Genomic DNA, 24379 nt, shown 5'->3' with positions numbered 1-24379 from the left:
TTCTCCATCTTGGCAGGCCTGACTTTTAATGGTCATCTCTGCTTTCTGTTTCCTTGATAGGCTTCCTCCTGGCTCACTCATCCCATTACCACATGCTGTTGTCTCTCCTGAAGTTCAGAGCAGAAAGGAAGAGGGAAATTTTGTAGGAGACACTTTGGATACAACCCTTCTCCCTTCCTTTCTTCTCTGCTTTTAGCCTGTACATTCCAGCTTCCTTGGCCAGTACCAGTCCATGTACTTTAGACTGCAGCTCCTGGAGACAGGTGCTCTGCAGAGCACCACCCCAGCTCAGACCCTGGGAGAGCAGTGTGGAAACTGAAGCTCAAGGATTCGGTGGGCAGTGGACACAGGACCTGGTTAGTGTATCAGGGAAGCTCAGCAAAAGCAGCCCTTTTGCTTCCTGGCCAGCACCTGCCCTGTGTTCCCTTTGGTTGTGTCCTTCCTGGTCTTGACCCATATTGTACCATGCAAACCCTGTAGCTTGGCTCCTCCATTAGCTCTTTTGGCAAGCTAGATCTTTCTGTTCCTGTCAATCCATGGGCATGTGATAGGACTGGATTTAAAGTGAGGTGAGGCTGGTAATTTGACACGACAGCTGATATTGGGCCTTGACTGCATTTCCCACTGGCCGGGGCTTAGCTTCACAGAGCTTTTAAGGGTATTTTTAGTCCCCAGAAAACAAAAGAGAAACTAAACCTGACTCTGTGTGCTGTCGCCTCTGCATACTCGGCTATTTTTACTTCCGACAGTCTCGGCCTGGGTCCAGCTTTTAAAAAAAGATGGAATTATTTTACTTCCATTAAGAAAAAAACCCCAAGGCCTGATGTTATCAAGTCGGTGAGGGGACATCTGATCCCAAAGTTGTCGGGCAGACGTCTCTCCAAGGGGCATGTCAGAGAAGTGCAGGGAGCTTGAATGATCAGCAGATGATCTCTCCCACTGCAGAGGCTTGGTGCTGGCACAGACCTCTCTGCGAGAGTGCTTGGAACATGAGTGGCACCCACAGGACGCTTAGAAAACTGACATCCCTGCCCCGGCAGGATGCTGAGCTGAGAAGTCCTGCACAAGTCCTGGCCTTGCCCTCCTCCCTGCAAGGTCAGAGGGGCTTGGGCAGGCAGGGGAGCTGAGAACAATCTGTGGGGGAGCTGGAGCTCAATCCCTGTGGCGTACACCAGGGTCAGCTCCATAGCTAGGTCAGATGAGGAGGGCTTTTATGCAGGGTCTCTCAAAAGGTAACAAAATTGAATGAACAGCAGCAGTTTCTTGCCATACAGGGGAATGGGAGGAGAGGGCATGTTTCCAGGATAGACAGCCTTAATTTGAGGGAACTGCCAGCAAGATAAGTTATCAAGGGGTGGTGCTTTCCAGACTTTGTCCTGTACTGTGGATCTCAACTCCTTGCTGACACAAAGCGGGGTCCAGGAGTGCCTGTGGTGGTGACATTTTTGTAGGATGAGTGTCTTCTCTCCTTTGAACTGGCCTGTTGTGATTCATGTGAGCATAGGATTTGTGCAGGAGCTTTATTTTGCTGCTTTCTTGTTGTCAGGCTGCAGTACCAAATCCTATGTAAGTCTTCAGCATGAACAGCTGCATCTCATGCATGGCTGCTGCATCTTGCAGTTAATGCTCAGGTGGCTGCACATGTGGTGTTTAACCTGCCCTTGTCATTACAGCCTGCATGCCCCTCAGCTTTGCTCCAGCCCTCTCTCGTCTTCCTTTTCCTTACATTCTTTCACTTCCATTCATATCTCAGCTTACATCCCCTCCATTTCTTCTCTGCTTAGTGTTTTCCTTCATGCTGCTTCTCCGTTCTCACCCACCACACCTCCCCACTCCATTTTAATGTCTGTCCTTTAGTGTCCCTCTCAGAGCTGCACTGTAACCAGCCTGCCTGTCTTAAAATCAACCACAGAGGAAATCAAGCAGAGCAGCAGGTATTAACCTGAGTACCTAGATACTACAGGTACTGATTTTTGGCCATGCCCTTTCCTTCCATCTAGATATGACCCATTAGGCTGTCAGGTATTTAGAAAAAGGATTTTACCATGATGTTTATGTCTGGAGTGTCACAGTCAGGGACTTGGAAGGTTGAAATGCTTTTGTTTACTGTAGCACCTGTGGGTCACTGCACTCAGCAGCTGGAGCTGGCATGTGCTGTGTGGGGCTCTCACCAGCTCTGCGGCTGGAGCGACATTGACAGGGTAGAACTGTGGCTCTGCAAGTGCTGATTGAAAACGTTTGCCTCAAGGAGTGTCACAAGGGAAGGGGAACAAGAGGAGGACAAAGTTGTTCAGAATTAACAAGCTGAAGTCCTTGGGCAAACAGACCTCTATCTGCTCAGTGGGGGAAGGAGGGATGGAGGGTAAATCTCTCTGCATCTTTCTTATCTTTTTTTAATGCACTTAAGTCCCTTGTGTCCTTATAATCTGATTGAGGGTCCCTAATACTGCTGCAACCTGTGCAGCCATCCCTCTGCCAAGCACTGGAGGATGGCATTCTCCTTGGGAGGAGGAAACAGACTCCTTCCCCCATTTCCTCCCTACTCCTCCTATTTCTCCCTCCTGCTGCTTAGCAAACTGCACAACAAAAGCATCCTGGAGGGCTGTGCGTTGGTTTCTGCCGGCGGAGAATGGCATCTCCCTCTTTCCCTCCCCCGACCACTGGTGTGAGGGAATTCACCCAGCTATGATCCTTATCTGAGTGGGTCCTGGGAAGATGTGATTCAGTCCTGAGTCTTGGCAGCCTGTTCTGAATTCCTCTATAATCTTCTAACAGTGTATTCCTGATCCTTTTATTTTTCATACCTGGTTATTTGGTTTACTGGCAGTTCCAGAAATTTGTGTCCATCCCTTCTTTCCTGGCTTATAGGTAGCTGTCATTCATTTGGCAAAGCATGGAATAGAGTCTTATTTCTTAAGAAACAAGGGCACATTTATAGAGGGAAAGAAATCATGGATAGAAGTGAAAATTTCCTGCTTCATCCAGGACTTTATTACTGCTGTTCCTTTGGGATCTCCCTAGATAACCTCAGATTTGGGATTCCCTGGCTGTCCTTTTTGAAATTGCTCTCTGAAGTGTGTTTGGGCTCCCAGGAAGTTTTGCCCACAGGCTACCTGCCACTGGAAATGGAAGTAAAAGAAGCAATAGGCATCATTTTCAGAAACAATACCATGTAATGCAAGGGAAAGGTGGTACTTAGGGATGTCCATGAATTCTCCATAGAGAGTAAGAAATGGAAAATGGGACAGGGGAAAGAAATTATTCAGTGTGACCTGAGTTCACCTATATCAGCTTCATACCTTTCTCTCCATCTTCTCCAACATCTGCTGTCCTCCCACAGCAGCCACCCACAGCAGCAGCTCCCTTGCTCTGCTCATTCCTGCTTCTCCTGCTCAGTGGGAGTTCCTGCTGCCAGACTGAGTGTTGTTGGCCTGGTATTCTTGTTGCTTAGGGGGCAATTGGTAGTCAAATGGTTTTGGTGCTCTAGCCATGAAGAGTATTGGGATCTAGGTGTTGTTGCAAGTAGCAGTTTCAGGTGGTGCAGGTGTGGCTGGTGTGAGCATCACAGTAAAAGCTTTATCTTTTCCCTGACAGAGTAAGCAAACATAGCATTGAAATGCAGTGTGACATGCCTCCTTCTAGGGTAGAATATTTGCCAGCCAACTGCAGTTTTTTTTCAGGTGTACCGGTTGTTCAAAAAGTGTCACTTCAAAACTAATGTGGAGTGTTTGCTTTTAATTGTTTGTGTTTATGTAGCAGTATGATTGCAAAATATTAATGGCTTAACGTGATTAAGTGTATCACATAATTGGTTCCCATGATCAGACTAGATAAACTCCTGGGTGTTTCTAAGGAAGTACTTGTATAGTGTAAATTCAAAATTTTATTGTAATGAAATGCTTCTACCTTTACCTTGAAAGATTTTTTTCCCAAAACTATTTCTCCCAGCAAGGCTGAGTTACCCCAATTTCACAGACTGATTATCAGAGTCCATATGGCTGGTCAGAAAAAACAGACAACTGCACAAATATCTGTAGGGTTTTTTTTCACAATTTCTTTTTAACATCGTATTTTGTACTGATACGACAACTTATTTGCTATTCCTGGTCTGTTGATGATGCTATGGTTTTTTGCATGGTGACCAGCACTGGTACTTCCCAGTCACTGGGAATTTTTTCACTGTATTTTGAAAGAGCTGCAACAAATTCTTCAGTGTCTCCCTACTTCATCTTTATCATTGCTTTATTTGATTCTGTTTATTTGTATTCTACTTTTATTACAGTTGCCTTACTTGATCAAGGCTGAAACATCTTTGTTGAATTCATAGTTCATTATCTCTTTGCTATGTGTTAAAAATAGGTTAGAAACAGTTGTAAAATAGTTGATAGTTGTTAAGCATGTACTGTTAGTTTGGTTATGGTAAAAGGGGTTAAAAGGGTAGTTACAAGAAATACGGTACTCAACGTCCCATATTACACCTAAGTAAAGTGCACCACCTCCAGCGAAACGCACCAGACTGGACAGAACTGTAATGGGCCAATCAAGCGCCTTAAACCTTCATGCAAATGAAAGATCCAAAACGAAACCAATCCAAAGGGACAAAAAACAGTATAAAGAGGGGCATCTGACCCACTGAAGATGTGCCACTCCAGCTGGAACGTGGGGGACATCACTGCTCAGGAAGACCCAGCGCTGGCACCGCAGCATCCTCAACAAGAACGCTCCTGCTCGGCCCCCATGCTTTAGGCCTTTCTTTTTATTATAATAAATGCTGAAATCACTTTTAGTACCAGGAGTGTGGTCCCGTTTATAACACTATAGGTCACTTTATTCAAATATAAACAGTGAGAGGTCACAGAACATTTAACTTCTCATTTTTAAGACCAATCTAAAAGCTTATTTTTATAACTTCTAGTTTGATTGACATTTAAAGTCTTTCTTTTTAAAAGCAGGATCATGTAGAGGGCATTGAGTTCTGAAGTTTTTCATTTGCCCATCAGATTTATAGTGATTCAAGAGTTTGAATGGGTTAATTTCTGTGTTCATTAATGTTTTGAATAAAGTAAAGCTCAGAGCAGCATGCTTAGAGCTGGAGGCAGTCTAGCTGGTATTGAGATTTATGGGTTCAGCTGAGATCTCAAGTGAGATCTCTGAGATCTTCCCTCAAGGGAGAGGGAAGCTCCCTGGAGTGTGGGGAACATCTTGCTTAGCAAATTTTAGTATTTGCATGTCAAGGTTCTGTAAGACACTAAGGAATCATGAGGACTTTTTGGTTTTACCTGCAGGTGTTCGTCTGGATCGAGTCCGTGGAGGCCGTCAGAAATACAAAAGGAGACTGGATTCTGAGAGCAGCACTTACCTGAGCTTACAGATCCCTCCCCCAGCTAAAAAGCCATGTATGTATTGGTCTTGAATTGTGGTCCTCTGAGCTGCCACTATATTTCTTTTCACTGATCTCCTAAAAGTACAGTGTAGCAATTGTCACTTCCAATTCCTGTATCAGTCAACAGTACTGGAATTTTTTCTTGTGATTGTAGTGTAGAGATAATTAGACAGGCCTAGGTACAGCTGAGGTACTGTATTCATTGTAGCTAAGGTTAAATACCAGACCTTTCCTAGGAGATTATGTAAATCCATTTAGTGATATTCTGATCTTTTCCTTTACCCAAGCCATGTTAACAAAACCAGTCCCATGCTGATTACTCTCTTCAATACTACCCATAGCTCTTTAAACTTTTCCACATCCCACCAACTTTTTGCTTATACCTCCTTCTCCCCTCAGTGGACCTACCTGACAATGACTGAACTGACAACATTACAGCAACTTCCTGCTTTTGTCATGCCTGTGCAGAGCTGGTTTGTCATAGGCAGATCACTACAGCTTGTGTAGCTGCAGTGTGGTTTTCTGTTGTGACCAAAACCATTACTGAGGTCCTAGGGGCTCTATAGTCATGTCTTATCCCAGGAGGGTTCACCTTATGTCACAAGAGATACAACAACTTCTCCTTTGAAATGTGCAGTGACTAAGATCGTCTCCCACTTGCTGGTGGCTGAGCCAGAGAAGATTTATGCCATGCCTGACCCAACCATGCCGGAGAGTGACATCAAAGCCCTGACAACCCTCTGTGACCTGGCAGACAGGGAACTGGTGGTGATCATTGGCTGGGCAAAGCACATCCCAGGTAAATGGGGAATTACAAGGGTGTAAGCATGAACAGCAAAGGGAGCTATGATTTGTCTGTGTGCTTATCAGTTTTGGTCTCAGCAAGGACTTTTTCCTATACTGATGGGTGGAAAGTACTGTTACAAAATACTGCTAGAGATGGGCTCTCATTGCTCACAAACTCCAGTGCAGCCTATGATGGAGGTGCATAAATTGATCACTGTACATGTGTGTGCCCTGGGATTACACAGAAGGCTTTGATATGATACAATGAAGTTCTCTGCTGTATCTAGCATTGAGTGGCCCAGTGAAAGCACTTGGGAAATAGCCTTAGGGATGGTATGGTGGACTTTGGTAGTTTTGCACTACATCAACATGACCTAGGTCTGTTGTGTTTATAGCTGAATAAATATTATGGCAGTGACTGGACTTTATTGCTCATAACAAGGCAGATACACACCTTCTCAGCAGTAGGCATTCTTGTCCAGACTCACGAAAGCTTGTCATAATGGATTTGTCACAGAACAAATCCCATTGCGATGGAAGATGTGCTTTTCCAGTGAATCTCAAGATTCTTTGTTGACAAATAAAGAGGACACTTATTGGCAGTGTGACTGGCCTTGGAAGGCTCACTGACTATAAGCAGTGTGTGTCTGTGTGACTGAGTGACATAGCAAGTGTCCCACACCTGCAGGTAGGGTGGGCTGAGGCTGAAGGAGCAGATATGGTCCTCAATGTTGAGTTCTGCGTTCTTCTCAGATTTGGATGGGGAAGGGAAAATGCTCCCCTCTCTCTAGTCTCTCTCCAGCCCCACCAGAAACAGATAGATTGGATTTGTGTGTGGATAAGGTTAGCCAGGGAACTTAGAGGATATCCTTGGGAATTACAAGGCTGCTTTCCAAAGATTGCTTCAGAAACTCACTATGAACAGCTCACTAAAGCTGTTTATAAACAGCTCACTTCAGCTATCTCCTGCCTTCTGTTCCCCTTTCTTTTGTAAGGAGAATATATGAGGCTCTGATACAGGATCACAGGATTTACTGCATGCTGCCTATGTCTTCCACTGCATGGGTCTGTGTTGTTTTGCTTTGCTTCTTGGCTTTCTTAATTTTTTTTTTTTTGATGACGTATCTTAACATATGTGATCAACAGTTTAGTTTTCCCACGTATTTTGTTTCTTTCTATTGCTTCTCTTTTGGCTTTTTTGTAGCTGCTTCTCTTTTTCTGTAGACTGTTTCTCCTGACACCCAAGAGATAATAGTTCTCTGGGCTATATGGAATATGGATTGTTATGAGATGGGACTCTGAAGTCTAAAGGAACATTTTCAGGACAGTATTTCTGAGAAGAGGTTAATCTTGGTGATGCCCTTCTTACATGAGATCTGCCATATCTGCAGGGATTATACCCATCACTAGTGCTGGAATCCATCTGGGGCTGATTCATCACAAGCAGGGTTACAGTGGTGATTAGGGAACTCAGCCTGGATTGCTCTACTAACCCAATACCTGGCGTGTTAACAGGAATGGTTTTAATGCAATGCAATTAGCTGCTGTGGCTGTCCAGTGAGGTGCTGTTGTACATCCCTCTAACCTTGGCTATTTCTGTTCACCCAGAGTGCCCTACTGTAGTTCCCTAACTTGTGCCTGTGGGAAGAGCCAAATTCCTACAGAGTTTTCCATCCTGGCAATACTGTCCCAGAACAGGAGTATAGTAGAGATTGCTCCTGCACTGTGAAAGGGGCTCTTTCTCTCTTTTCTGAAATCGGGACATACCTGCCATCATCTCAAATTTCTCCGTGTATTTTCCTCTCCTATCAAAGGCCCTACAACACAGTAACAGCCACAGTAATCAGCCTGGCACAGTTCAGAGCAGCAGGAGTATTTTCTCACTGTGCACAGGTGAGAGCTCAGGAATTGTTACATAAGAGAGCAGTACTAAGAAAAAAAGATAATAAAAGACAGTTCATAATAATGGAACAAAAACTCTGTAGTTCTGCAACAAGTATGAAACATACTGAGTTATGCAGCAAGGGGGCAGAGCAGGGCAGGGCCAGGAGTCTGCCAGATGTCTAAATTATCTATGCCCTGTATTTCTGCCTTCCAAGAATTTTTAGCAAAACATGACATTGCTTCCTTTGTGGATAAACTCTTCATCAGAGAAGGATGGAGAAAGGAAAAAAAAGTCACATATTCCTGCCTTGTATTCACCCTGGAATTAGTAAAGAAAGATGTGACATTAAAGTCATACCAACCCTGAAGGATCCCAGGTGTCAACACAAACTTCTACCCCAAAGTAGAAGTTTTATTAGCAAATAAAATCAGTGAAATCAGTAAAACTTAAACACACTTTCCTATGATAACATTAAAACATGTTTAATCGTGTTTAGCAAATGTTATTAGCTCAATATCCATATTAGCCATGAGCTCAAAAGCCACACTTACTCAATGTGGGGTTGTTCCCTTCTGTATGAGGCCCCCTCCCCACTACTCACTCTCCCCCCATGGAAATGGTCTTGGAACAACATCCTTCTTTTCTTCTTGCTTTGATGCAGGGTGACAGGACTTCTCTTGAGGGGTGATGATGAAGGCTCTCCCAGGGTAGCTGTTGTGCTGTTCTCACCAGGAAGACATTAGTACTAGCACAGAATGAAATATGGCTAGTGGAGTGACAGCAGCTGTGTCTGGAGTGGCCTCAGATCCTATAATTACATCTCCTTTTATTACCTCTGCTAATGGCCCTCCAAGATGACAGAAATGATAATAAATTAACAGATTATGAACTCCACTTGCCACAAATTATGTGATTTTTTTTTTTTTTAAATTCTGGGAGCTCCCACTGCCAAACCACTGAAATAATAATAATAAAAAAATTAAAATTAAAATCCCCAACCTGAATATCACATCAGCTGTTGCAAATAAAGCAGTTTTTCTCAAGGTGCACCTGAGAAGGAAGGAAACATGCATGCAGCTCTGTGCTGGAGCCAGGGGCTCTCCTTTGGAGCAGTGGTGGATTAGGTACCTTTCAGGGTCAGACTTGAGAAAAGGAGCAAGAAACAGATCACTAAGGGCATTTTCTAGATGCTGCGCCATCAACAGGCAATGAAAGAATGCAAAACAGTTGTGTCCTAGCAATTCTTGAGAGCCGGCTCTTCTGTTCTTCTTGGCAAAGGGTAAAATATGGTATCTCCTGTTCTCACTTGCCACAACAGCCTCTGGGAAAGGGCAGTTAATAGAGATGTTGCGTGTACAGGCTACTGCTAGAGTTAAATCAATTTTTCTACTTTATTCTGTAGCAGAAAAGCACGAGCCATGCCTGTCCTGGATCCTCTCACTCTACTACGTGACTGTTTCTCAATCTTTAAGAAATGTTGTTGGCAGACTTCGGTGAGGCAATGGCCTAATGCTTTTTGTAATGCAGATGGGGAATGAAGATGCAGAAAGGCCATGTGACTGATCCAGAAAATGGACTTAAGGCAGCAGCCTAAATGCTGGATTTACCTCCATTGTCAGAGCTAGGAGAGGGATGACCAAAGGAGAGATCTCAAGTTCTAAAGAGCGGAACAGTGCACCTTTAATCTCAGGGCTACTCTCTGCCTGCTGCTCCCTGTGCAGCAGGCAGAGCTGTGGAGACAGGATCCCAAGCATTGGAGCTGCAGCAGCCTGCACTTGGATTGAGTCAGGAGGGCTGCATTCCAGAGCAGCACAGTTCTGAGGGCAGGGCAGAAGGGGCAGAAGGGTGAGGTAAAGGACAAGGCACCCACCTCCCAGCCCAAGCAAGAGGTGGGATTCATCAGGGCTATGTGGAGCACAGGCTGTGCTGTACAGGAATCACTCTCACAGCCGTGGAGCTGGATTTGCAGCTCTTCTCCCCAGTAGCCTGGACTCCTCTTTAGCTGTTCCCTCTGGCACTCCTCCCCAATGGTTTATTGATTCTTCCCTCCCACCCACTGCTCCCCTCAGACCTTGCACACACAGCACGTGACAGCTGATTGGTATCTGTTAATTAATGTGGCCTGGGGCCTCTTTTCTATTCAGTGGCCTGATAAGGGAAATTGGATGTCCAAGGGCTGCCAGGCCATTATCACCCTTTGCTTCCCCTGGCAACACAAACACAAAACATGGCGTAGAGATAAATAAATACCACTAACCCACCCTTCTGCCTTCCCTTCCCCAGCTGAGATAGTGCAGATAGAAAAAGAGATCCCACAGTCAGTCAATATAGCAATCATCAGCTCTTTTGTTAATTGCCAAGTTGATAACAAGAGAAATCAAATGATCATCATGGTGGCTGTCTACATAAGCTCCGATGTGGGGGCCAAGAGCTGTGAGCAGGGTGGGGTGTGGGATAAAGAAGTCCAGCTGAGCCTTGCATGCAGCCAGTGAAGCTGGGAGGCTTCTGCATAGAGGCTCCTGAGTTCTCAGGTCTCCTGGTGACCCCCAAGGCTTCATATGCATCTGGGGAGAAAACTGCCTGGGGAGGCTGGTAGAGCATCACCCTCCCAGCTGAGGCATGCCTGGGTGTCCCATTCTTTCATAGCCCTAGGAACCATTAGAAGCAAGGGGCTGCCAAAAAAAGGGCAATTTCTGCCTGTCCATGGTGGGCAAAAGCTGCCTAGAGAGGACCAACACACTGTGCTTGACATTCCTGTTTGTAATGACTGTTAGAGTGCCCATCTCCCAGGATCTTTCATGGTCTGGCCTTCAAGGGTACCAAGTATGGAGGGCATAACAGACAGTTTTCCTTCCCATGCACTTTTTTCCCCACCTTGAGGTGGACATAGCCTCTGTTTTTTGTCCTCTGCACTCTTTCAAGTGGATTCTGGGGCTGTCAGGGTCGGGCTGTCAGGCTCTTTCTGTATTTGGCAAGAATATTTGGTTCATTGGGGGGGCTTGTTCCATTGCTATTTGGCTATGATTTAGGTACTTGAGTGTCACCACAAAGGTATTTTTATCTCTGGGTAGGGCTGTAGGCAGAGCTGCTGATATGGAGATCAGAATGTGATGAGGAATAGAAGAGGATTCTGTTCACAAATGTATTCATTTTTGAACATATTTTTGGTGCTTCGTTGTGGCAGGACTTTTTCTCATCTTTGCCAAAATGTGAGATTGTAGTATACTTGTAATTCAGGCCTGTGTCATTCTCTCCTATCTCATCAGAAGCCCTCTTTTCTGCCATCTGGAGCTCTTCTCTGCTCATTTTTTAGCTGGGACAGACTAAATGGACTGCAATGCAGACCTACAGAGGAAGAGAGGGAAGGCAATGTGGTACCAAGAGTTGCTACTATGAAAGAAGCAGTGCTCATTGAAAAGAGGTTATTACCAACCTTGTGCTCCCATAAATGCAATTAGAGCATCAGAACTCCTGTTTGAGGCTGTGGGTGGGCATAGGAGCAAAGAGAAGGGTAAGGTCCATGTGTGCTGATTGCTACCAAGACAGGGTCACTTTAGTGAGTTGTTTGTTTTTTTTTTTTTTAAAGCAGCAGGTCAGTAGGGAAGAGTGCATGGTTTGAATCTCAGGGAAACTAAGGACCCAAGTCTCCTAGAGGCTTTGCTGCATACCCATTTGACCCTGCTTGTCTTTTGCCCTGTTAGGGTTCTCCAACCTGTCCCTTGGAGACCAGATGAGCCTTCTGCAGAGTGCCTGGATGGAAATTCTCATCCTGGGCATTGTGTACCGCTCCCTGCCATACGAGGACAAGCTGGTCTATGCTGAGGACTACGTAATGGATGAAGAGCACTCTCGTCTGACAGGGCTGCTGGAGCTCTACCTGGCCATCCTACAACTGGTGCGCCGCTATAAGAAGCTCAAGGTGGAAAAGGAGGAGTTTGTCACACTCAAAGCTCTGGCCCTTGCCAACTCAGGTACAGCCCTGGCCCAGCCAGTCAAGGCTCATGCTGTTATTTTACGTGGGAGGAGACTAGAGCCTACTGCCTAAGAATCTCTGCCTGTGTCATACAACAGTCTCAAAGCTCCACTCTAAGCTGGAAAGAAGGGAGAAATGAGGCTTACTGCTGCTAGAGCCCCAGCTGTGCTCTGATCCTGTAGTAGGGAGTGGAATAGACAGGGATGGACTGGTTGGTGGTTTCAGGCAGTAGAAGAGTCTGTGGAGGCCTTTTCCACTAGCAAGCTAACTTCAGTGCCATGAGCTCAGAAAAGGGAGCCACACATGCATCCAACTCCATAGTGTTGGTGAGATACAGCAAACAGAGAACCTCTCATCCCAGTTTCAAAAAGCTGTGGGGTTGGGGCTGCCTGGCCTTGTCCTGGAGATGTTGAGGTACCAGAGACACTGCATCCCCCTTTAACTGGGAGACAGTGTGGATGAAGACTGCAGCCCTCAATCCAGCAAGGCTGCATTGTATCAAAGCCAGCCAGACACAGATTTGCTCAGGAGTCCCATCTGAAAGGGAAACTGCTAAAGCTACTGCGTAACAAGGGCTGCCTCTACATCCCCTGAGTCTCATTGTCTCACATCAGATCTCTTTGCCAAATTTGCATCATGCAGGTCACAGAATTCACCCTTGCAGCCCAGCCCTGAACCTAGTATCTGTGTATGGCTAAAGCCACTTTACAGAAAAACACCGTGGGGAGCTGGAAGGATTAAAAGAGAGGGAATCTTCATCTTGCTTGGCAGCTGACACTAATAATTAATCATTCTTTCAGTTAAAAAAAAAAAAGGGCACCATATCTTAATGTCTGTTTGCCTGAGTTCAGCCTCGAAAGAATGATCTTTGTTGAGCTGGGTCCTATGACTCTGGTTGTCTTTATACCTGACAGCTTGACATGATAAACTTCCTGTTCCATGGTTGTGTTCCTTGGCTATATATTACTTCAAGTGTAAGGACATGGTCCAGGATTCTGTAAGACTGCCTTACCATTTTACACCATTCTGTTCCTGTTTGCCATCCATCCACTCCTTAGCAGTTGCAATTTAAAAGAAAAAAATGTCTTTACAACTCATTGATAAAAAAGTTGAGTAGCAGCTGATTTTTCTGCTGATCCCTGTGGATTTCCATGAGAAAACTCCTTCTTCAGGGATGATTCACCACTGATAGCTACTGTGAGATCTGTCATCTATCCAGTTACTAATCAATTGAAAGTGTTCTTTATTGATATTGCATAGTGCTAATTTTTTAATGAGAATGTCCTGTGGTCCTAAGCCAAGTGCTTTATAAAAACCTAAGTCTATTATATCTGTGCAGTTAACTTTATCAAGCAAACTTGTAATCTCATCAGAGAATGAAATCAAGTTTGTTTGACAAGACCTCTCTTCTCAAGTATCATGTTGACTGGCAGTAAAATCACAGAATAATTTATGATGCAAAAAGCCTTTAAGATCACCACTTCCAACTGTTAACCCAGCACTGCCAAGTCCAACGCAAAACTATGTCCCTAAGTGCCACATTTACATGTCTTAAAAATGCCATCTTATTAGACTTAATTGAATGTCACCTTTATTTTTTCCTTTCTTTTGCCTTGGTTCACACCAGGCTAGCATAGAAATTATCAGGTAAGACCTAGGAAAATATGTGCATCATTAGAATATTTCCAGTCATCTTGAATTTCTTAAAAATACCAGGACTTACTAAGCATTAATCTGCCCTGGATGACCCTCAGCCAGCAATTTTGGAACTCTTAAAGCCAAGTTATCCAGCTCTGCTGATTTCTGTAAAGTTTGTCCTCATAGTTCTAATATCTTCTTGCATAAACAACAAACTACGAAGTCTTCCTCATCTTCATATAACACAGGCATATAAAGCTTCTCTTTTCCAAATAAGACAGAAATACCCCCAGAGGACTTCTATCTACTCTGCACTGCTATTAATAGGTTAATCATCTCTAGGTGAAAAGAGCCCCCCTACAAATGATAATTTTTTTCCTATTCCTTAAATATTTATAAAACTTCTTTACTGTCCTTAGCCCTTCTAGACATGGCTTTTCCTCCTATGTCCTTCATTTCCCTTATGGTTTTTTTGCACTTCATATCTTTGTTCCCTTTTTCAATTTCTCTATAGTGCTTTTTTTAGTTTTAATTGCTGCCTTCACTTTGCCAGTGAACCAGGATGGGCAGATGGCCAAGGCTAGCCTCTCTCCTCTGTGCAATTCTGGCTATGGGTGATATAATCAACTTGCTAAAGAACCTATCTACCAGAAGAGTCACAGGACTAAACAGGGGGAAGGGCTCCTCAAAGAGGCTGAAGTGCTAGGGTGGCAGTTGTGACAGGAGAAGGACTGGGACATTTACCTGGCCCGTGCTCTGGACACTGCTGTCAAGTTCTTCACAGTGCAACAGAAGCACTCTCTGCTGTTGTTGCTTACTGTGCTTTCAGGACTAAGCCCAGAGTAAACCTTATGAGACAGTCTCCACAGGAGTGGAGTAACACTGAACAAAGACAGAGCACAGCAACCAGCACTCATCAGATGCTCTGGGGTTCCATTTCCAGTGCTGTGGAGTAAAGAAACCAAGGTAAGGGTCAGGAGGCACAAGCCAAAGCATGTTCTCAGCTGGATGAAAAAAATCACTCTGACTTCACTGGTTTCTCCTAGTGCAGCTAGAAATGTAGCTATGTAGAAGCATAATCCACAAAAGTCCTGCTTTGTTATTTGTATTGAAACATAGGAAAGTGAAACATGGGATTTTGTTTTTCATGTAATTAAAACTTGTCATGACACACAGGTAGGGAAGCTGGAATAGGGCAAGAGCATTTTTCTGTTGTAACTTACATTGAACCTTCACATTCTTTTAATGACAGTTATTTTTCTTAGTTTATTTTTTACAGGAATAAACTTACAGAGCCTGTGCATGTGTGTGCTTGCATGCAAACAGCCAATTCCTAAAATGGGATGAAAGCGGTTTGGGCCAGGCTTCAGCTCCCTTGGATCAGAGACAGGGCTTAAAGATGAACACCAGATTCATCTTTAAGATTAGCACCTGTGCTGCCTAAAACTGCTTTCTGCCTTCCCTCCCACAAAGATAAATTCTGGGTGTAATTGCTCACACAACCCAAGTTCTAGGGATTTATGCAGCCCTGTGTATATCTGACCCTTTGGTTCTAGTAACTCAAACAAAAGAAAATAGAAGTGGGAGCTCACTCACTCTTTACTAGAGAAGAAGGTGACAGTAGGCTGATCTCTGACGTACCAACAACACACCTGCTGGGATTGGCAAAGATAATTCAAGGAATCTGTTTATTAAGTGTGTTCTGGAGAGCTGAGGGATGAATTCTTAATTCCCAGAGCAAAAGGCAAGTCCCAGACAATATGATCACCCATTTTTTGACAGAGTAGAGGTGATATATGCTTAATTTGTTGCCCTTCAGAGTCAGCAGTCCATTTTTAAGCATTCCTAGGTCCTCTTTCCTTAGGAAAAAAAATTGATCAACCTATGTATTGAGGAGCCCTCTAGGTTAGCATACAGCACACATTGATTTTAGGACATCCCAGAGAGGCCAAAATTTATTTCCCCCTTTTTTTTTCTGCAATGCATTTTAATGCTAAGATGGAGTGAGCAATGTTTGGACCTGGCAAAGGGATGCATGGCAAATTCTGTACGAATGGGTCCTGTGAGGTTCCTATTTCTGTCTGAAGCTGCAAGAACAGAGTTAAGTGAGGAAGCAGTGGGCCTTGTCCATTCTCATACCTGCCCTGTAGCCCATGCCAGCAGTGCTGGAGAAGGGCTCCTGGTATAAAGCCCAGCTTCTAGGCCAGCTGACCCTCAGGGACATGGTCAGGCAGCCTGCCCCCACCTCCGTGCTCTGATAGCTGTAAAAATTCATAGCTATTGATTTCGTAATTAACAGTTTATCAATGACATTGACACCAGTTCACTGATGGATTGCAAGGAAATTAATCCTGCAATGTTGTTTTATTTTTTGCAGTCAGCTGCCAATTTTGAGCTTCTTTCAGCAGACTGTGGTGGGGGTGGGGCAGGCTTTGATCTTTATTTCCCTAGTTTCTCTCACTGTATACACTTAGTTATTTACTGCTGTTAAGTCCTGTCACCTTACAGAAGCTAGATGTTGGAAGGGCAGTTTTGGGATTCTGTCTAGTGTACAGCAGCATCAGTACCCAAAAGCAGAACACCCACTTTACCCTGAAGCATGGCTCATTGCATGGTAATTCTAGCACCCGCTGGGATCTGCAAACTCTGACAGGCTGTGATTACTTCTCCTCCTTGTCCCCCTAGCCAGAAGGACATTAAACAGAAAGGATAGAGGACATTCCAGCTTTTGATACTTCCAGTCTTCAAAATGACCTCTGCGACTTGGCAGGAAACAGATCCCACTCACTTGGATTGTGTATGGAAATTTTTCAGAGGTGCTACCTGGCTGGGAGAAGTTGCCAGACTGACTTGGCAACATGCTTCTTCCTCCTACTTTTCAGAATCAACCTCTGTGCCTAGCTCAGGTCACTGTGATGACCTAGCAGCCCTCTTCTGAGCTTCTTTGTGTGGTCTCTTGGATAAAAAGTGTAAATGTATTAAGAATCATTCTTCAGTAGGCTTCTTGGGAATACGTCCTTTTAATACTTTCTTAATTAGTCCATTCCTTCTGAACAGCTTCTTAAACAGCTTTCTTGCTAGACATAATATTTTCTCAGCTGTTGCAATACTTTATAAATCATGCATCATAAATAGCATTTTTAGCATAAATGTATCATACAAAATTCACAGTCTCTAATTTGTGTTGTGCTCTCCATAAAGATGACACATGTTTCTAGAGAGATTTTGGCACTTCAGTCAGCTTTCCTCCTCTTCACTGCTGTCACTCTGGGGAACCCATGTCCTCACATTTGTGTTTGTGTGTAGGCTGAGACAGAGCACTGCCACACTGCAAAGCCCAGGCTGTGATGGCCGGCAGTGCATGTGTGCTTGCCACACTGTCTCTTTGCCATTGCTTCTGGATTTGTTGCCTTATGGCAGGAACCTTTATCAATAGGTTCAGTATTGATTAAAAGCCTCTGAACCATGAAGACAAGGCATTAATGTCTCCAGCTCTGTCATGGTTGTAAGAAAGAAGCATGTATCAGCAAGATGAAAAAGGAGAAAACCTTTGGTGATGCTATGCCTCTCTGCTCTTTGGTACTGCCCTCTGACACCATGACTTACCCACAAGTTTAGCAGTCTGTGTTCAGTCTGGTTCCCTATTTCAGCCCTGGACTGGGTCCTTACCAGCTAGCTACCTTCACTTCACAGACACACCAAGGAGCCTTGCAAACCCTGCTAGCCCCTCCAACAGCTCATAGAAATCTAACTGGCAGCCTAAGGGAAGAGGCCTTGCAGGAGGCGTGGGTTTCCTTCATTTCAGCAGGAAGCTCCTTGAGCAGCTGCTGGCAGTCTCTGAAAACAGGGGCATCTGCACAAAGGTGGGTCTGGCAACACCCCTGGGCACACTGGTTGTGACCTACTGGGGCTTTTCTGTCTTGCTGACACCCTTAGCAGCTGCACGGCAATTAGGCAGTTTAGACAGATGAAGCGCTGTAGCAGCGTTAATTATTCTTAATGAGATTGCTCCCAAGCGGCAGCACAGCAGCTGCTGCCCCTTGCAGGGTGACTCTCCCCATAAGGAGCATGGAGGGCAAGTGAAAGTGCAAATCACAAAGGCCCCTGCCTGACCCCTGCATTGCATTGGCGTGACTGGAAAAATGGGCAGCACACAGGGCACATGTGTCACCCACCTACCCCTGGCAATCCTAATGTCCCTGCACTGCTATGGCCAACACACTGGGCTGCTGCCAAACTTCATGCAGTAGCACCACACCTGCCAGCTAGCTGTTTTTTTCTGCTTAAGAAAGAAATCAAATAACAACCCTCACCTCCTGCAGGGGGGGAACAAAAAGAACCCAACCCCCCCCCCCCACAAGAACAGATAAGAAGAAAACATCATTGGCTTCAGAACCATAAAGGATTTCCTTTCTCATGTCTGACTTGTCTGTTTGCTGTCTTTTCTCTCTCACCCCAGACTCCATGCACATAGAGGACATGGATGCAGTGCAGAAACTCCAGGACCTTCTCCACGAAGCCCTGCAGGACTACGAGCTGAGTCAGCGGAATGAGGAGCCCCGGCGAGCAGGCAAGCTGCTCCTGACCTTGCCCCTCCTGCGGCAGACGGCTGCTAAAGCTGTGCAGCACTTCTACAGCATCAAACTGCAGGGCAAGGTTCCCATGCATAAACTCTTCCTAGAAATGCTAGAGGCAAAGGTCTGACAGCCCCAGCACCAGCCGACAGTGGCCGGGGAACAAACTAGAAACAAAGATGCAGACAACGGAGCAATCCAAACAGCAGCAGCAGCCACCGCCGGCTTTTATCTCCAAGCATTTATTATGGAAGAATTATTTAATGTCTATCTGTCGGCATGACTGCAGAATCTTGTGTACAGGAGGGGGGAAACTTTTACTCAGTCACCCGTTTCTCTTTTTTTCGTTGTTTTCTCTGTGGGAAATACCAGATTATGCTCTTGCACTTGCTGAGGCATCATGGGGGCTCAGCCCCTTCTGATCAGTGATGCTCTCAGTGCTGTCCAGGCTGCCTGCTCCCCAGCTCCCTCTGCCAGTTCTGGAGGGGGAGTGGGGACAGAAGCAGGAAGAGAGGAAGAATAGAGTCAATATAAACTTTATCTGCTGGTGTTATGAGGGGTCAGTTAGAAAGGGAAGCAGCCACGGTCCTTCTTTTTGTCACCTTTCTGCCTCTTACCATAGAGTAGATGCTCCTTTGGAGAACAATGCTGCTGGGACCTCTCCTGAACAAAAAGGCTGCCTCCCAGACTCCTCTAATACTTGTACATACAGGCCCCACTTCTTACTGGGAAAGATGCTCCTAACTGTGTAAGATATTCTGCAACCTTGTACAGTGTGTCATTACGCCTGGCTAGTCCCTCCCATGTACAATCCCCGCAGGCCCCTGAAGAGGTAGGATGTATGTCCCTGAGAAAATGCAAGTCTTTCCCAAATGGCAAGAGAAAAGAGCCTGATATTATGCTTCAGTGCTGGGTTGACTTGATAATCTCTGCATCGTCTCCTATGTGGTGCTAACTACAGTTCTTCCACACTTTTCACCCCATAGTGTATCACACCTGCCTCTTCAGTTCAGCTGAGTGCCATTCCCCACCTGTTCCTTGTGGCAGAGAACACAAGGCTTTGTCTGCATGGTTACTGCCCAAGTATAAATACACCCCTAGCCAGATCTTTCCTAGACTTCATTAGAGCTCTTTGGCTCCACAGAGACTTTAGGCTTATTGCCAAATTCTAGTTAGGAATCAAGGGCACTGCTTTTCAGAGGAGGCAGCTCTAGAGTCTGAGAGATTGCTTTCTTGTGGAAGCCTAGGGAAATAAATTAGAGGATGGCATGAAACCCCTAATACTCCAACTACTGTCTTCCCCTGCCTCATCCCATTATCCTCAACAGCAGGAAAAGAGCTAGCATAGATTTTACCTGGGGCTGGTAAGAGGTTCTCTTGCTGATCAGAAAGCAAATACCTGACCTTAAGGTGGTGGGAGAAGAACAGGGAGAATGTTTATTTACTCTTATGTAACCAGGTTCCTGCTGTCTCCAAGACCTGGTTTAGATCTGCTGCCTAAGCCATAACTGCTGCATTCCCAGTAGCCAGAGGGGAGTGTAGGTGATTGACAAAACTGACTGTTGGTGTTCTCTGAAAGTTTATTTTCTAGGTCACTTAGTTTTAAGCCATCCTGAGCTGACAAAACCTGAGTGTATTCTCTTTTTTTGTGGTCAACAGCATGACACTAGCAGTGAGAAAAAACCTCTGATCTACATTTGAGACACCACTAGCTCTCTTGCGTCTGTTCTCCTCAGGCTTCCACCCCTTCCTGGCTTCCCCAGGAGAAAGGTGGTGTGTCAGAGGAGGAAGCCCTCCGGAGGAAGTCTTCCAAACTAGGGTTGAGGTGTGTGATTAGAGACACTGGGTGCTTGTTTTCTGCTGGAGCAGAATGTGTCCCAGCAGGGCTGTCAGTACTGCAGAACTGTGCCCTGGCATGGGTTCAGACACAGGGGTGCTGGCATGGTGACCTCTCAGCTCTCATAGCCAGCCCACACCTTGTACTTAAGTTAGTTCCATTCCATCTCCTTTGAGTTCTTCCTATGCTACACAGTCACTCATTTTGTACTCACTTGATAAAGGAATTGTCTTGCTTCAGGCATATTAGTAAACCACCAGAGACCTAAGGGGCAGAAGGCACACTGGAATTGGGACTCCTTCTGTGCTCACAGCAGCAGCAATTACACAGTAGCCTTCGAGCGGATACTTGTGCTTCTCTCCCCCACTCCCTCCCAGAGGCAGCTGGGGAGAAAATGAGAGGCTTTTGGTTGCACTCATGATCCCTGTACCCATCTGTGACTGAGGGACCAAAGTGAAATGCATGCCACCATTACAGAGCCAGCTTGCCATGTGCTGCACTCTGGCAACTCTTTCTGGCTGTGGTATAATTGCTTTCACAGATGTGCTGGGTTGCATTATCCCCTGTAAGTTGGACTCACTCGAGCACTGCTGCAATGCTGCCAAGTCTCACCTAGCTGAGCTGCAGCACATTGTGTCCTGGCCTGCTGTGCAAAGGTAGCTGTCCCAAAATGGGTTGAAAAGATCCTGAGAAGCAATTCTTACTCTGTTGGGCTCTGCCAGAAAGGTCACTTACTCGCACACCAACACACTTACCCAATCTCCCCCCACAAAAAAACCCCAAACTACCCAAAACCAACCCCAAAAGGCTCTTTTAGCTTTGTTGTATTTGAACTCAGACCTGCTCTCCATAACAGGAAACTATCTACAAAACATGGAGAGCTGCCGAGTTAGCTTCCAGCTCACAGAGACTGCTGGCTATTTAGATTAGGGCTACAGGGTGGAGGCAATTCTTGCCTTGGCACAGCATTATGAAGATACCAAATACATTTTTTACCAGGAACTTCTTTCTCCATTAAAGCTGCATAATGTTGGAGCCCATCCAAATATTCCCCATTGCTTGAAGATAATATGCAGGGAAATGTTTGCATTTCTTCTGAAATAGGAAGTGAAGCAGACAGTACTTAGGCTATATTAAACTCTCTAACCAAGGAATGCAAACTCTTCCCCAGGAACTGGGACACAAACACCTGTCTAGATTTAACCCTTAAAAGGCTTGTACCATCCTAAACTGGGAAACAGGTCAGGTCTCTTGAGCCCTTCAAACAAGTGCAAGAAACACAATCATCTCTTCCCAGTTACTCTGATCTCTGTGCTGATCTACTCTGATCTATCACAGAGACAGCTGAGGAGCATTTCCAGCTACACAATGGGCTGGGATTGCAGAGGAGTGTAACAGTGTAGTCCCACCAATGCACTTTGAAGTAGGAAATGAAGCTTCAGCAACTGCTTAGGTCTTTGAATGCTCACAGTCTCTTACAAAAAGATCTGGGGATGTGGAAGGTGAGACATGAACTAGGAGATGGGTTTTGGGTCAGTACTCTTTATGCTGCTCATTTGTAATATAGGATTCACAGAGTCAGTGTCATACAGCTGTCCTTCTTCATGGGGCAAAAGATGATGGAGCTTGAGCCTTGGGACACAGATGGGCTCTATAACTTAAAGAAAAGAGAAGCAGTAGAGGACAGTGTATAAGTGATAGTGAATAAACCCACACCAGCAACTATGGTAAAAGCAGCTCCAGCCCCTGATTTGCATGTATGGATAACAGAAACCACATACCTGTCAGCTACTAAAAAAGGCAGTTCTTCCCAAGTGACCAGCTCTTCTGTTTTAGGCACATTCTTCTCTGGGAGCAGCAGTGTCTGACCTGTAATGCAAAACAAATTTCATCGGGATCAATTAAAAGGTAAATTACCACTCTGATTTTAAGTTTCTGGGGAAACTTGGGCATTATACCTCGCAGCAAAACTGTGAAGCTACAAGAAATGTCCCCACAACAATCAGAACCTTGCAGTATTGCTCATGATAAGGGGGCATTATTTTTCTCTTTGTAAGCTATGCCATCTTTTTTTTTTAAAACTGTTACAAATATATAAAATAAAACATGCTTCACCAGAAACATGTAAGCAGCTGTTAGAGGGGCAAGTAATTGAGAAAGACCCTAGAATGTAACATGTTGAGCTTTTATTACCAATTGGAGCTAAGAAAACAGAGCTTCCACTTTGTATCCACAAGCTATAATCAATCGTATGGCCAAAGGCTGCTCTGTTGTTCTTGTGGCTGGGTTATGTGGAGAAGCCAGAGAGAGACAGAGGCTGTGAGAATGATGCAGAGAGTCATAGACAGTCAGTGAAATAAACAGTATCTACTTAACTATTATCTGCTCCTAAAAAAATAACAACCTGTTAAATAAATTGTATTCCTGTGGTACAGGTCATTTCAAACAAAACAAGAAATAAAACAAAGAAATGTAAAAACTAATGCAGACAGAGTAATGTTTATTGTGACCTGCTCTGTTCTGTCCCTCGGGATGCACATGGCTCCACAGAAAAGGCCAGCGGGGGGAAAGCATGATCTGTCTGTATTTGCTGCAGAAGAGCAGGAAACCCCCAGCCCTCTCACTTAGAAATGCTCATTTCATGTTTTCCCATATTAAAAAAAAAAAATCTCAGCAAGCTTCTAAGTTTTTGTGAGATGAGTTTTGCTGAGAACTTTTAAGACAGGCACTGTTGCCAGTCTCTGCCACAGACCAGTTTATTTCTCCCCCTCACTCCTTTTCTTTCCATGTTCTACACTTCAGTGGTGCAAGGGATAAACAGGAGCTAGTGATGAAAAAATCTTGAAGTTGTTCCAGTGAAGAAAAACCTCTAATCATAAAATAGACCACTGGCTTAAACCCAGCAGTGACATCATGAGTGTTGCAAGCATTACAGCAGCTGTCCAGTGCTTATGAAGTGGATGCAAGTGCTAAAGTTGTGGCATTTGCATTGATCTGGTGCTCAGGCGGCGCAAGAGGGAAAGCTCATAGATGCTTGAGAAAGCAGAAGGAAATGCACTCTGCTAATTGGGCAGAGATGTGAGAAACAAGGACCCCAGGTTTTTGTTCTACCTCTGATTCTATCAGGTACCAGACACCATCCCACCCTGTTTAAGCACACTTCAGCCAACACTGCTAACATCCTTCTTTTGGGCAATGGCACTCACTGGGATGATGCATCAAACCAGGCAATCAAGAGGTTGCTCAGCCTGCCCTCTGAAGAGGAGGTGGTGGCTGAATTAGTGGTGGCCAATGGGAAAGGCCACGGGCTAAAAATGAGCCTGAATGAAAAAACAAGATGAGCACAGAGCTGTAATGGGACGTGAAGTGTGACAAGTTTTTTCTACATTGGAAACAGCTAGCCCCAGCCCCACAGTCAGCTGCACCCTGACTGTGACAGATGCAGTCTTAGAACCAACACAATCCCCTTCCAAGTTCACATAGCAGCTCAGAGTCACATACAGTCCTCCTACATTGTGTGCATAAGTCCTCTCGATGTTGTAGCCATTCGCAGAAGGTTTGGAATGGCCACCTCAGTAGGACTTTAAAATGGACCCTATTTCAGATTAAATACAGCAAAGGGATTTTAATGTGTGGCTTTTGGGGTTCTGAAAAGTTTGTGTGGCACTGGAGCTGATGGTGTCAAGAGATTGGTAAGGATAGCTGGCAGGTATCTTCTTTGTCTAGGTTTGTTTGAGGCTTTCCTTGCTTTGCTTACTAGTGTTCACTCACACTGGAATTAAAGAAAGAAAGAGAAGGGGGTTGTCTTCATAGTAAGCCCGTGTAGCATTGTGAGAGACTGAGGCCAACCCTGATATTTCCTCTTACAGATGAGCTTCACAGGAAATACTAGGAAAATACTCTAATTTCTCTGATTAGCTGGAGAGGGAAACAGGTTTCTTTACTAATCAATGTTGAGTTCTCTAAACAAAGTTTAAACAAAATTTCTCTCACCAAAGTTAAGGGCATGCTTAACTTAACATGCTCTTAAATTTCAAATATTAAAACATGAGTGCATTAGTTTCTTGTGGCTACCTACACACAAAATAAAAGGAAAAACAGCAAGAGAAGTGTCCCTTCCAAAACTTTAATGTTCAACTTCCAGTAATGGAAAGCTGGAGAGCTTACACTGTGTGCCTGGCTTTCTTGAGAAGGACATTTTCTCCCATTGCAGCATTTTTGACACGACACCATGGGAAAAGCAGAACACCTGTGCCTGGGGAGCAGGAGGACTAACCTGTGTGTGTGAGCAGTGTGCTGAGAG

General features: G+C 44.9%; 1 protein-coding gene across 8 annotated transcripts in view; it reads left to right on the top strand.

Moving 5' to 3' along the window:
- The window catches only part of ESRRB (estrogen related receptor beta), a 186750-nt gene extending 163807 nt beyond the window's left edge, over positions 1–22943 (top strand). For 4 of the 8 annotated variants that reach the window (XM_053980336.1, XM_053980338.1, XM_053980339.1 and 1 more), the window contains 4 exons: positions 5286–5396; positions 6021–6182; positions 11756–12025; positions 18125–22559. In XM_053980336.1, coding sequence (XP_053836311.1) covers positions 5286–5396; positions 6021–6182; positions 11756–12025; positions 18125–18369 — 788 coding nt within the window. In that variant the 3' untranslated portion in view covers positions 18370–22559. Of the gene's footprint in view, positions 1–5285; positions 5397–6020; positions 6183–11755; positions 12026–14494; positions 14579–18124; positions 22560–22878 lie in introns of those variants that run through there. The other 4 variants (XM_053980341.1, XM_053980340.1, XM_053980342.1 and 1 more) reach the window with 4 other exon arrangements.
- Positions 22944–24379: the final 1436 nt, after the last annotated feature.

The sequence above is a fragment of the Vidua macroura genome, chromosome 6 (genome assembly GCF_024509145.1).
Source record: "Vidua macroura isolate BioBank_ID:100142 chromosome 6, ASM2450914v1, whole genome shotgun sequence".
NCBI lineage: Eukaryota > Metazoa > Chordata > Aves > Passeriformes > Viduidae > Vidua > Vidua macroura.
This window is presented reverse-complemented; position numbering and strand designations above follow the sequence as displayed.